Here is a 15359-nt window from a genome sequence, read left to right on the forward strand (position 1 = left end):
CGGCAATGTCCTGCATGAGTCCAGCTGAAGACCTAGAGCTCATAACAATGCCTCCCATGAGTTCAACTGGAGGCCCAGAGCCCATAACAATATCTCATGCAGGCCTGTTTCATGGATCTGTGATGCGAAGGCCCAAAGGTCAGTGGTGGAATCCAGGAAGTCTGTGCCAGTGGGATGAAGGATCTGTGCTAGCAGGCTGAGGGAATCTACACTGTAGCCAGGAAGCAATGCGCAAAGTAAGAACCACAGCTCCCCAAAAAGGTACCACAGCCATCCTCATCAACAGTGAAGTCCCAAGCTCCTTCAATGGTGAAGACAGCTGAGTTTCCATCAGGAAAGCCAATGCAGCAAGCTTCTCCGGGAGATTGGCAGTGCACCATCTTCTCATCCGGAGCCAGGAAGCTATGCTTAAAGTGAGGAGCAGAGCTCCCCAAAAATGAACTGAAGGTATTTTCAGTGCCAACAAGGTCCCGAGCTCCTTGGAGGATGAAAACAGCCAAGTTCATCAGGAAAGCCAGTATGACAAGTCCTCCAACAGAACCAACAGCTCCTTACAGCTTCTGCCAGCTCCCAACAGCCTCATTTCTTCTTCTCCAATTCTGCTTCTTATGCTGCTGGTAACAGTCTTGAGGTGGGCTTCCCATACCTAGCACCATGCTAACTCAGTTCAGCTGGGGGTTATAAGTTGACCACCAGTTGTCAATTCACTATACCAACAATGATGGTTTCTTGCCTCATGCACCAAAATATATGTCAGGTGACCACATGTAGCTGCAAAGGAACCTAGAATAGCAACTGTCTTACCTAGGGGTAGAAACACTTTAGCAAGAATGGAAGAGGCAAAATGGCTCAGGCTGGCATATAACTTCATGTCTATAGTTGAAGAAACAGATAATAAAGAGATGGTATATTACTTACAGTACAAAGTCAACCATAATTAGGATATGGATATAACCAAAACCGACCATAACAGATACCCAAATACCTAAACTTAAATGAGTTAATTTAAACAAATGAGCTTAAATATAACAGAAGTTCACTTCTCTCTCACATAAAAGTTTGAGCTAGGTAGTGACACACCTCCGCAAAGTTGCCAGGATCCTATACTCTAATTTGTTGCTCTGCTATTCTCAACTTGTCTAGATAGCTCTTCTAATGCTTGCCACAGACACAGATATTCCACTCTGTGAGAAAAGAGACCAAGCAGTGGGTGTTCTTTCCTTTCAGGTAATGGCTCATAGGTTTATATACTTGCTTTCATCCATACCCCACTAGTCTAATCTTAGTCTTCTGGCTATATTTAGCTACAAGAAGAGGCGGGACAATTGTGGGGTCCTACTGATCCCATGTGAGTCAGTGATACTTTTAGGGCAATCATGTAGTCTTGCTCTTATTCTGACAAGACTCACTTTCCACTCTCCTCAGAGAAATCTCAGTAGTCTCTGGCTTGTCTTCTGAATTCTATAAAAACAAGGAAGGACATCAGGTCTACAATTTCTCATTAAGACATGATCTCAGGGCACCTGGTCCTGTTTTCACGTGAGAGAAATAACAAAGCCAGGCTGTGTTCCCAAGAGCTATGTTCTTCACACTCTGTGGATACGAATAATCACCCTTAGTTCCACCACTAATGAAAGAGGGAGAGGAGATAAGAAATGTAGTCTTTAATCAAATAGCCACATGCCCGACTAAAACTATTGCTTGTAAGAAGGGGAAGGCATATTGGAAGTCTGCTAATAGAAACCAGCTGTGTAATTAACCATAGTCCAAGTAGAAGAAAAGGAAGCCAGATGCTTGTGTGAGCGAGCCAAAGCCCTCATTCCACCCCCTATACAGGAAGTAATGGCTAAAATCTAAAAAGAATGAAGAAAAATAGCATGGGTAAGTTATTTCTACTTTTGATGTATTTTTCTAGGGGAATAAAAAGCATGAATAATTAAGAGTTAAAATGAAGAAAAAAAAATGGAGAGTGTGGCTGACCATTGCTTTCTGTGGTAAATTCTGCAAGGCTCAGACTTTTAACCATGTGAATATATTCATTTTCATAAAATAGCTTAATATGTTTAGCCACATTATATTATCAAATATCAGTTTTTCCGTACCATTCACGATATATTTACAAACTTAGTTCAGTAATGTTGAGTAAACGCTCTGCCTATATGCTATATGACTTCCTGAGGCCACCACCCTATCCAAGACCTAACTGGTCTTCCTGCTCCTGCTCTCACACACTAGAGAGAGGACTTAAATTTCATGAAGGTGTGCTACTGTAAATTCTCCACTCAAACAGATCTTTCTAGAATTTTAATCAGATAATCTCCTGAACCTGTTCAGAAAATTCCCATGGTTATACTTATATCCTGAGCATTTTATGATAGCCTAAAGATAGCTACTGTCTATCCTCTCCAAATTCATTTTTCCCACTTTCCCTTATACACTCCACTCTAGCCATCCTGGATCTCTTCACTGTTTTTTCTATGAAAAGCATCCTCATTCCAAATCTGGACATTCTGAAAGGTTAGTGCCATCTTCTCCAATCTCCAAGTAGCTCAATCTTTTTCTTAATTCATTTCCTGCTCAATAGCTACTAATGCTAAAACTTCCCTATGCTAATGCTAAACTAATGCTAAAATATCCCTATCTCTTAATAGCGAGGTATACACATGTATTTGTTAACTATTCCTCTTCTCTACTAGAACAGCATCTTCAAAGGCGCTATCCTTCCACACCTATACACCAGTGCCTAAAATAATGTCTACCACAAAACAATTGTTCAAATATTGCCTCAGTATTTGTTGACTAAATTAAAAACAAAATCTTTCTGAATGAAAAATATTAGAAAAAAATGTAAAAGGAAATTCTTTGAAAATCTCCATACCAGGCACTGTACTTTTCATATATTGTTTTATGTAACATTCACGGCATTTCCCTGAAGCAAGTATTGGTCATTTTAAACAATGCAGCAAGCACAAAGAGTGGCAGATCCCTACTGTTCACCCTACAGACAGGGTTCCCCTAACAACACAGAACATTGAAAAGGTTAAATTCAAACAAAGAAAGGGAGGCAACAATCGAAAAGGGGAATAATCCATGACCACTGAGCTAAAATATAATCAGGTTTCCTCCAACTTTTTAATGTACATATTCTAGCATTTGCACAAAAATTTTGAGTTTACTTTTTCACATACAAATAAAAACAACTAAATTTAATAAGTGCCTAGTATTAATGTCAAAGATTTGTTATTGACAGTATACACGATCTTTGTCTCAAGTGTACATTTGAAACCCACACTTAGTTTTAATTCATTTTTTAAAAAAACAAAAGCATACCAAATACACATGTAGTAGTTGTACATACATTCCTACCTACGTAATTTCCCTCTCAAAAAAAATTCTATACAAAGAGCAACACTGTTGTTGTATAACTGTTGCTTGGCAAAGACACCAAGTAAAGACTCAAGTTATTCATCCACTAAGAGAAAACTGAGTTCAGTACACAAAGCACATGGAATATCAACATACGAAAAACTAGGTTTTATGAAATCAACCCTAAAATGAATTGGAAGGGTCACCAATGTTGCAGTCTTCTCCAAATTGCTAAATATAATTAAGATTTTCAAACTCCATCTTACAATGCTTTCTCCTCTTTTGGTGAAACAGTTCTTTCCTTAGTTTCTGTGACACAGATCATCCTAGTTCTTTCATATCTATTTCTTCTCCATTTCCTTTAGCATCTCAGCCATCATTCCTGCCTCAAATCCTAAAGTTATTTCAAGCAAGTCTTTAAAAACATCTCCTTCTAGACTGTCTTAGGCCATCTCGTCCAAGGCCAGAGCTTCAATTACCATCTATATGACAACTGTCAAATGTAACTCTTGTGCCAGAATCTCTCCTCTGTTACCAATTGACTTTTTGATCTCTATTTTTCAAAGGACCACAAACTCGACCCACCCACTCCCCCCATTAAATTTTAGCTTCTTATGGTAAGATATGTTTTGGATGAAACTGTATATCCCCACATCACTTATCTCTTATATAGCTATAAAGAGATAAAAGTGAAAGGAAACCAAGTCAAGTGCCAAGGCTAGCATTCTAAGATGTCATGCTCAAACTATGGAAATTCTTATGGTATTATACACTTGAATTGCATAATTTTAATTTTTCGTAATTATTTGGACATCTTGGACTCTGTCACTTCACAGCTACACTGTACAATGATCTTTATTCAAATCAACAGGAAGTCGTATTTCTTCACAGGAAGCTTTAAATATGTACTCATTATATAAAACATCTAAAAGTAGAATGGATTTAGTTCAAGTAGAGATGAGAGAACAAGAATGGGCTTTATATCCCTTACTACTGTTCAGGGAAACACACAATCCATCTGATTAAGAAAACAAGCATTTCACACATGTAAGGAGAGTTGTCTTGTCACACTTCACAATTCTTTCTGATTTATTCTCCACTTTTAAAATCTTTTTAGCTAACACAGCATTTTGAGTTTTATTTTTTTTATGGGGAACTAAATTAAGGCTCATCTCTTTAGATAAAATTTGGAATATATTTCCCTAAATTTGAAGTAGTAAGTATGCAGGATTCACAGTAACAGAATTTCTTTTTTCCCACCTTCCAACTAAAAAATCCATGCAGATCCAGAAATGTGCATACTTTTTAATACGGGCAACATCACCATAAACTAAAGAAAAACTATAACCTAATTTCTAAAAATGTCCACTACCTTTGTAATCTATAAACAAAATTGGAAATGTAGCCTCTTAAAATGCATGTGCTTTACCCTTGGAATCAAAGCAGTAATCACGACCACGAATCAGGACGAGATTTGTGTTTTGTCATCTCTATCTGTCCCTAGCCTAGGGATGACAGTTGAAATCCCAGGCAGTTGAGGAAGGCATGCCCCACCCCCAAGAGAATGATCTTCAGAAAGAGTGAAACACACACACTCTACCTGATACTTCCTACACATTAGAAGACAAACAAAAAAGACCAAGACTATAGAGCAGAAGGCATAAAATAGAAATGAGATAGAAAACAGTAAACAAAATGGAAATCAATAAATTAAATAACAGTGATGACTAATAAAATACTTTTCTCTTATTAAAGCAAAGACCAGGCAACAATTATTGTATAATATAAAAAGCATTAATTGAAAAGTACAGTAAATATTTAATTTTTTTAGCTATTACAGTAAGACACATTGCCATTAATCCATTTCAAAATACTCCCCCTTGCTTCAAACAATCCCATTATTCTCTCCACTTTCTGAAGCAATTCTGGAAGTCCTCTTTCATGAATGTCTTTGGTAGTGCTATCGTTACTGGCTACATGTCCTGAATTGATTCAGAATGTTTACTTTTCATGGTCATCTTGTCTGTGGGAAAGAGCCACAAGGTACCAGGTTCAGTGATTAAGGTGGATGAGGATATGATGCAATGGTCTTATCTGAGTGAAACTGCTATACCAGAAGTGATGTATAACATGAAGCATTGCCATGATGTAGGATGAAACCATTTCTTAGGTCATTTTCTATGTACATTTTTAAATTAACAATTAGAGCTCCCCAGGAGGTTTGTGGATACAAACTTCACTGGCAAAATTCCATCAAGGTCAAAAAACACAATCACTGTCACCTTGATTTTGGATCTTGACTGATGCACTGTTTTCACATGAGACAAGCTGGGTAACTTCTGCAAGGAATTCTGAACCTTAGTCTCAGAATCATAAACACAGACCAAGTTTCATCTCCCATGATATTTCTTAAAAAGCTGGACTCTGAACCAACACAGTCACACAACTGTGCAAGTCCACTGAAATATGGTGTTCATAACTATGATTTTCGGCGCACTTCAAAACACACCTTCTCTAAATTATAACTTATATCACACCATTACTAAGATTTGACATGCTGTCTCTCATATTGAAGATGCTTGCCTTTTCATTAGATAGTACTCACATTAATATTTACTGTATTTTCTTATCACACCTTGTAATTTTATTTAATGCAAAATAATACAGAACTCTTGTCTATAGAGACATATAGACATATAGATACCTGTGTTTGTGTTTATATGTATATACATATGAGTGTATATATAATATGAATACTTATCAGAATGTCTGATGAATCACTTCAAGAGAAAGTAATTTCAGTATTTAGAATCCTTGTCCAATACACAAATTAAATGGGTCACAGTTGCTTTTCACAGACTGTAAGTATATACTCATGAGTATATACTACTAAGAGTCTGGCATCAAAATTTATGAATTAAATACAGCCAGAAATTTGAGGTAAGTTAATATGTAGGGTTATTTAGTTAATGACAGATTAAGTAGATAGGAATAATTACTATAACAAAGCCACTCATTAGATATATAGCAATTTTTAGATTCTGAAGTGGTTTGAATATATGCTAATTTGTGATGGTAGACTTGAAGTTAATTACATACTACAATCCCAAGAATAACTCAGTAAACCACATTCTCTGTCAACATAAAATTAGAAACCTACTAAAGAGAAAATAAAAATCCTTCAGTAGTTGAAATTTTTTTTTTAAATTACTCTTCTAATTAACTAACTGGTTCAAATTAAAAAAAGAAAATCTGAGATAAGTTTTAAAATTAAACTAAAAACAAAGTTCACAGTGTAGAAAATGACAGAAGCCAAGCTGTACTTACTGGAAAATTCATAGCTTTGTATATTTTCATTGTTATAGTAGAAAACAGAAAACTAATTATCCTAACCAAGAAGCCAGATGAAAGAGTCATTGTTTCCCCTTCTCTCAGCCTCTTCAAAACAATAAAAAATAAAATAAAATAAGAAAGAGTAAGAAACCATTGACTATTTATAAAACAATTTATAAATTTAATGGGTAATTTTATAAAAACAGACCTTGCAAATCCAGTGAACTTTTTTTATAATGGGAGAATAAAATCTACAGTAAGACTTATGACCAATATAAAAGATACTAAAAAAAGTGAGAAGTTAAACTCTATGCTATCGCTTCTCGGCCTTTTGGCTAAGATCAAGTGTAAACTCTATGCTAACATACTTGAGAATCTATAATCAATATTCTAAATCATGCAATTAGAATTCTTTCTCATTCCAGATTAAAATATGACAATAGGCTAAAGAAAAAATTAAATAGGTTCCAAACGTAATAATTTAGTGAGGGGATTAATTCAAAAATCCAACTATCAGATACTTTACACATTATAACAACAAAAATAACTATTCTAGAATACAGGTAAAGGTAAAATGTTTCTCATTTAGCACCATTATTCTTTAAAGCCAAATCTGCAATAACAGTTCAACACAGAAAATGATAGACTGTATTCTCTTATTAATCTAAAGACTATAGGAATACGTAGAACAGTGGTATATAGGACCAGACAAAAGCAACCATATACTGGATAGGACCAGACAAAAGCCACCTGTCTCAGCTCACCATTCAACCATCTATCTAAACAACCTAGAAAGAACAATACTAAATAATGAATTGTGTGATCAACATGTATGATTAATATGACCAGTTATTATATAAAAAATTAGAGTATATCATACCATAGGTAGAAGATTATAGAAAAAAATAAGCCACAATAAGAACAAGGAACACATAAAATAACACTGATTATAAATACAAGGCATCTATGTAATAAAAACTATAAAACAAAGAAAAACTTTATAAAATATCTCAAAACAAACCTAGACACATGGTGTAGAGATGTGCTGTGCTCCTAGAAAACTGAATACAATAAAAACAATTGTTTCTCTAAAAGGGGTCATTAAATTTACAAGTAAAGAGGACAGAATTTAAATTGGAGTATATATATATTGTGGGCACTATGCACATATCATCTCACTTAATCGTAATAAGAAGTCTATGAGATTGTTATCCTTATTTAACAAATGAAAAAGCCAGGACCCTGCAAAATGAAATGTATTCACATAGTGAATGAGTATTAAGAAAGATGCGCAGCAAATGCGCTGTATTTGGTACAGTGTTTTTAAAAGGAAGAAGGGAAGATGAAAGTAAGGAATTTTTGACACAGAGAGAGGAATTAACCACATCAGAATCTAAAATACATAACTATTATAAATTAAAATTACATGGTATTGTCAATAGTAAAAAAGAGATTAATCCATTTAGATAACCCAGAAATAGATGTAAAAAGAAATATATTTATAAGAACTACATAAAAACTATTGAACATGAGCCCACAAGATGATTTATTTGTTTTATTCTTTACTATATCCTCAGAACACTAGACAGTATGAAATCAACATAGTAGGGGCTCACTGACAAAACAACTAATGAAGGAAACAATATGATCAATCTAGTCATAAAGCTTAGTAATGAAAGTAGAGCTTAATCAAATTTTAAGCTACAAAAACTGCTTAGTAGTGGGAAAAATTCAATTCCTCACTTCAAATTTTTCCAGATAGATAATTGATTACCTAAGTGCATAAAACAAGAGAAATAAGAAATTAAGAAAAAATGCAACTGAAATATACCTAAACGCAAAATGAAAGGCAGACTCATACAAAAACACCTGTAACAAAGTGATACTATCCTTAATATATTATCAATTAATAAGCAAAGGCAAAGCCTCAATAGAAAAGAAATGGAAAAAAAGGTATTAGACCACAGCACAGAAATGCATCCTTCCAACCAATCAGACAGAAGTGAATTAAATATCTCACTTATTATTTTCATAAAGATAGCCTTTAAGCCATTCAGACCCCTTGTCCCAGGAACATTTCCATTACAAAAATTCATCACCAACTTGAAGGTTATAAAATGAAAAGAGTCAAGCCATAAAATGATGTGATAAAATTTCTAGAAGCAAAGAAGACAATATGATGCTTTCTGAAGTAGGAAGCTCCCAGAAGCTTTTCTTTATTGTCCCACCTAAAGAATCTTAGAGTCTTGGAGATGGCAGAAAAATATCGAAGCACCCTAGATAAATCTTTCTTTAAACAGCTTTAATGATTTTAATTAATGAGACAAATTACTTAAGAACACCTTCTAAAACTTTTTTGGAAAAACCTGCATGCATTACCACATAAGAAGAGGCAACACCCTGCCCAGTAAAACTCTTGGGGACTCTGTGAAATCGGCTGTGCAGTTAGGCATTACTCAGTGTCAGCTCCAACTCTGAGATCCTTCCATAGCATCATTCCCCATTCAGTGTGAGATGGAAGGCAACACTCATGCTTACCCTCAGGGTCTAATATTTATTTTCTGTTGTTGCTAATGTAGTGATATATCTGAGGTTTTATAACGAATAAATTCTACCTGCCAATGCAACTGAATAGCCTCCAGCACATCATCTAATTAAAGACCTTGTAGGAGTCTAAGGAAATACACATTGGCCTCCCACTGTACTGACTCAAAGAACTCTTCAGGTGTCCTCTTTTGGTCCTTGCTTAGACTAATCGGACTGCCTTTTCCTTAATGTGGGATACACATTTACTAGCCAGTAGTCTCACTCATCATCACAAATACTGCATAAGACTTTCACCTGGCCTAGGTGAAAACAAGCTGTTTTCCATAGCTTCTCTTTACAACAGTGGTTCTCAACCTCAGCTGCATGATGAAGTCACCTGGGGAGCTTTAAAACTACAACACCAGAGACTGATTTAATTAGTTGGGGGTATAACCTGGGTAATGAAATGTTTAAAAGCTCTCCAGGTGATCCTAATGTGCAGCCAATGATAACAATCAAATTCTTAAGAAAAATCATGAAAAGATCTTCAGGTAACTAAATACACTGATCATAAAATGAAATGTTACAGATTTGGGGCAACAATTTCACAGCTTGATGCTTGAATACTCCTCAAACTCTGTAAAATGTTATTTGTCCCATTGATAGTTCCTGCTATTTACAATCATTAGGTCTTTCCCTGCCTACAGACTGAAACAGTAAAATCTTGAGTAGCAGCCTACATCTCCCCCTCAAAAAGAGTCTCAAGTTAATTTGAAATGCATATAAAGTAGCACAACAACTCAAAAGTGGCTTGCCTTATAAAGAATGATAACTGGTAGCATTTTCCACTTAGAAGTCTGATACTTCATAAACTGGCAGGCTTTCTCGATTTTTCTTTCAAAGTCTATGACCTTACAAACTGTGTTATGAGAGTAGAAATAAATAGATTAAAAATAAAATGAAAAGGAGGGAAACCTGTAAAAGATTTTATTTCACCTTATAAGCAGTTCTTATATCAAAACAGTGATTTCATTTTTTGATAAAAGCAGTGAGGACCAGTATCACTTAATTCATTGTATTTCTCATTAGCACAATACTTTCCTCCAAATTAAGTGCTGTCATCTCAGGACATCTAGAGATTGATAGTGGCACTAGGAAAGTTTCTTTGAAGCTTGTTCTGTACCAATAGGTATTTCCATTTTTATGACTTTCTTTAGAAAAAAGGTCTCAATCCATGTTCAAGAACACTATTTTCCGCAAAAGAGTAGAAACCTTTTTACTTTGCCTTTGTATTTCCTTCATGCTATACTTCAGCAACTGTTTAAGGCATGAACTAAATCTGAGATTCATATTGTAGCCAACAAAAATATACTAAGTTCTAATATGTCATGCACCATACTAAGAATATACAGCATCTGGCCACAGTATGTCTTAACTCCCAAAGGAAGGGCAACTTCAGCCTTTGCAAACCTATAGCTCACTGCTGTTATAAAGCTGGTTCTTTCTCTGAGTTTAGGGGTCACCTACATCATCAGAAGATTAAAAAAAATACCATTTTAAAGGGAAATAAAAGTGGCCACTTTATTGTACAGGTTAAGTATCCCTTTTGTGAACTGCCTGAGACCAGGAGTCTTTCAGGATTTGGGGGATTTTGTTTTTGTTTCTTTAATGTCTTTATATCTTTGGAATGGGACCAAAGTCTAAATTCCAAGTTCATTTCCATACATAGGCGGAAGGTAATTTTACACCATATTTCTAGTGTGCTTGTATTTTAAATATGACTGGTCAGATGAAATCGTGTGAAATTTTCTACTTGTCAACTCACAAAGTTTCAGATTTGGGGGCACTTAGGATTTTGGATTTTGATATTAATGATGCTCAACCTGTACTATCACATTCAAATGAAAATTGGAAGAAAAACCCATGTACCTATTATTTAACCTAGTACTATTTCCCCACAACACTATCCTACAGATGAATTTTACCTACAATATTTCTGCAGTTTTCAAGCACCGTTGGCATACATCTCTCAAACTTACCATCATCAAAGAAAACTTGCAAAGTGGTGGAATTGATGATATAAAGAGGTTTATTTAACAAGTCATATTAAGTATAATTTCAAAGGCAGTGCACATAGAAATGCAAAGAACATGAGTATATGAATCATATGGAAAGTTATTAGGCATCATTTTAATCTTTCTTAATTTCCTCTTCATTATTTCTAGTTTAAAAAAAAGATGATTACTTTTCAACATGACTTTTACTAAATAAAAACAAATCTTAAGCAGAAAAATCACTGACTACAAATCTACATATCCTCATTAACCCAAACTACCAGCATTTTAAGTCATTCATACCATAAATGCAGTTATGAACTTAGATGTGCAGTCTGTAAACACACCTTATGAGTGAACATACTTAACCTCTTCTGTTATCCATTATGCTTTTCTAACCACCAAGGACTTATTACTTTTCCTCTAGGTTTTCAACATTTGCAGTCTAATCATAGTTGCCTTTATTGTATATATCTTACTTGCCTGGTCTGTTATTATTTTCTAGACTCTACACTTATCTCACCTTTAATGCCTACTTGTGGGCAACCTATCACATGTGTGCCACGGTGGGGATTTGTTATAATTGCAACATCTAAAAGGTTCACCATCACTGACTGAGAGTCATCCAGACTCCATAATGGTTGTTAGCACTGTGACAGTACAAAGGTAAGAAAGTGAAGAAATAGCATCAGAGACCCAAACACTAGTCACTACTGAAATCATTTTGTGATGGCTGTTTGTGACTTCATGCTACCATCACACGCAGGCCTGGAACTATTTACTTAGATGTTGTGACACAAGTAAGGTGCTCTGCCACCTCCTGCATTTTCTCCAAAGCCACCCACTAAGTCAGTCAGAGGCCCTGACTAGCATAAACTGACTAATCACTGCTGTTTTTGAGTAGAAATATGTAGCAAAAAGCAAAAGAACACACACTTTAATTAGCTGCTGCTTAACGCTATTAGGCTTTCTCAAACAGTGCATGGACACAACCTCTTAGTTTTGTGGGCCATTTTAGCCAAGTGAAAAAAATAAATGATCCTGTAGCTCAGGTTCGGCTCAAAAAAACCAGCCCATAATAATGAAGAGGCTTTGACTGCTGAGAAACCTGAGTCCCAGCCTCCACGGTAAAACTCTTATCTCTGTGATTAATTTTCTTCATTTATAAAATGAGGACCCCCTTCAGATCTGAATGTCCCAAGTCTTTAAATTCTCAAAGTTGGGAGGAGTAAGCAGGAACATGTACTTCAATGACAACAATTTAAGCTATTAAACCTTTTAACTGAAAGTCTGACTACCTGAAAATACAGAATAAAAATATACAATGGATTAGTGATTTTGCAATTATCCTGTTACTTTTTTTATATAACCCAACTGTATAATTCAAGATTTAAAGTAAGTTTTTGGCATTAATTATTGGCTTGCACAACAAATTCGCATGAACATAGTTAAATTCCCATTTCATTCTGTCCTAGGAGGAAACTTGGCTGCCAAGAATTGCTCCAGCTCCCTTTAGGAAGCAGCATGTATTTTAAAAAGAAAAAATACAGAGGGCCCTTCTGAATAAGTTTTAGAACAAAAAATACTAAGGTTATTGGAGGGACTCCCTTTTAACAAAAATGGTAAAAGTTCATTTCATTGTACTTAATGCTCTCAACATTTAAAAAAAAATTTATAAGCATTCTAAATGTTTTTAATGACAGGTAGTGTTTTGCTTCTTTTTTTAAAGTTTGGGGTTATTTTTAGCAATATCTGGATAAAACCGTATCAGTAGTCTCCTCAGTAGTATTATGACCCTGCGCTCCTACTTGCCAATTCAAATAATTTCAGAAGAAACAAACATTCTATTTAAAAAGGAGTCAGAATCGCACTGTTTGAACCACGAAGACAGTCTCTGTTAACAAAATGCAGCAAGCACTCACAGTATAAATCACCTACTAGTCAACGACTTTTTGCAAAAAGAGCTTTAAGGATAATACTGCAAATACAAATAGCCTCTCAATTTCACCAAACTTTATTTTTACAGTCTGAAAAAAATAGGCTTAAGTGTAATATGAAAGGTGAGAATGGATGATATTCATGTACTTGGTATAAAACTATACCACAAAATAGATCTGAAAACTTTAAGGAGGACTACTGAAGTTCAAAATTGCTTGACCTACAGAATTGAGAAGATTCAACAGGTGACTGCTTAGGAATAGACTCAGTACAAGCAACAAATGAGGACTTACTATCTCATCAAGGGGTAAAAGGTCAGGCTTACAGAAACACCACAAGGCAATGATGGGAAACCTTTTAGAGCTTTCAATGATAACAAACAGCCCGCCACAGCACGTGTCACAGGTTCGCCGTCCCACTGCCATAGCACTTCAACCCGGACCTGAGAAACAGTGGCTTTAATCATCATGCCAAGTGATGCTGCTCTGAACCTATTTCCTTCCTCCAACATGAAGATTCTGCATAGAGGTGGTCAGTCTCTAGCAGCTCTTTCTAGGACTCTAAACTCCCCTGAGTATTAGGTTACCTGAAGGATCTGTGTGATTAGCCTTTCGCTGTACGGAACACCAAGGATTCCAAGAAACTGAAGAATCCAAATAGTGTCTGGTTTTAAAAGTTGGGAAGAATCCCTATGGTAAGATATAGCCTCTCAGAAAAATTTAAGTATATACAACAATGTTAAATATAGTCTTATAAATGTGTACTTATCCCCAAATTTAATGAGTTGTGTCATATATATACATATGTGGCTTTTTACATGTCATCATACCTCAATAAAAGTAAAGTCTGGGCAGATGGGGGTAGATGGGTTTGGGGAGAGAGTAACAATGTGTTAGGAAGGGTTATGGGAGATTGTGTTTATTCTGAACCACAGTTATATTCAAAAAAGTCACTACAAAAACATCTCCAAAGTTCTAAAAGAGATGCCTCACATGCTGAAGTTAGTATTTCAGAAAAGTACTAAATGACCAAGCAATGTAGTAGCCCTTTAGCGAGCTACAATCTCCCTGGGTCTCCACCTGTTAGCACAAACAATGAGGACTGTTACAGATGACTAAAGAACCTTCCAGGTTCCGCATTCTATAAAAAACATTTTCTAGACAGTTTCTCTTGTAGACATTTCTCCAATTAAGACAATTTCAGTCATTACCTTGGTCCGCTACGCAACATCAGAACACTGGGGGTTTGTTTTAAACCTCGAGTTAGGAGAGATTTCATCTGACACAAACTCCTTATCTCTTGGGGAAAGAGCCAAAAACAAAGCATTCGCACCAATTTTTCTTTTTCCATGAGTACTAGGCTTCCTCAGGCCTATCCAGACCAGGAATTACTCACCTCCAGCCACTTTCCGAAGCTGCACACCTTCTTCAGTGTTTACATTTGATGTCCTGGTTGTAGGACAAACAGGAAACTTACAATTTCAATTGGTTTTTTATACACCAGGGAAAATATCTGCCCCTTTGCCCCAGTGAAGATCTCTCTCTACCCAACAGAGGAAAAGTGCTCAAGCTCCGTATGTTTCACGCTGACCCACTGCAAAGCCGGCCACAGCAAGCAAGCCCGCGCCAGGCTTGGGGGTCGGGTACGCACCCCCGCCGCGGGGCACTGAAGTTGATAGGAGTTGCATCCTAATGTGGTCACGGCGGAGCGTGGCCAGCGGAAACGGCTACTGCAGGGCTGGCTCTGTGCGCGCGTGGGTCCGGGGGAGCTGGCGCTAATAGCTCCGGCAGACACCGGACGGGGAGCAGCTGACCCCACTATCGCAAGGCAAAAGCATCGGGTTCCCGTGCCCCAAAGACTACAGCATTACAGCGCCCGGCGTTCCCAGCAGAACCCGGCAGGTGCCGAGCGCTCCCGGAGAGCACCGCGGGGAGAAGCGGCCGCGGGAGGCGCCCAGTCCCCCGCTCACCTTCTGCTGCCTCCGGGCCATGTCCGTGGGCTGCTTGGCGTTGAAGGGGTACGCGATGCAGCGCACCACGAAGACGTAGAGCTGCAGGCGGACCCTGCGCTCCTGCTCCTCGTCCAGCTGCCGCTCGGGCTCGTCTCGCCCCTCGCTGAGCCCCGAGGGGCTCGGGCTCCCGG

The 15359-nt window shown here is 36.8% G+C and overlaps 1 protein-coding gene across 1 annotated transcript in view; it reads right to left on the reverse strand.

Moving 5' to 3' along the window:
- The window catches only part of Cadps2 (Ca++-dependent secretion activator 2), a gene marked incomplete at its 5' end in the record, with an annotated part of 523834 nt that extends 508475 nt beyond the window's left edge, over positions 1-15359 (reverse strand). Inside the window, 1 exon segment of the mRNA XM_013503273.1 lies at positions 15187-15359. Coding sequence (XP_013358727.1) covers positions 15187-15359 — 173 coding nt within the window.

This window comes from Chinchilla lanigera, unplaced genomic scaffold (genome assembly GCF_000276665.1).
Source record: "Chinchilla lanigera isolate Chin_1 unplaced genomic scaffold, ChiLan1.0 scaffold00078, whole genome shotgun sequence".
NCBI classification, from domain to species: Eukaryota; Metazoa; Chordata; class Mammalia; order Rodentia; family Chinchillidae; genus Chinchilla; species Chinchilla lanigera.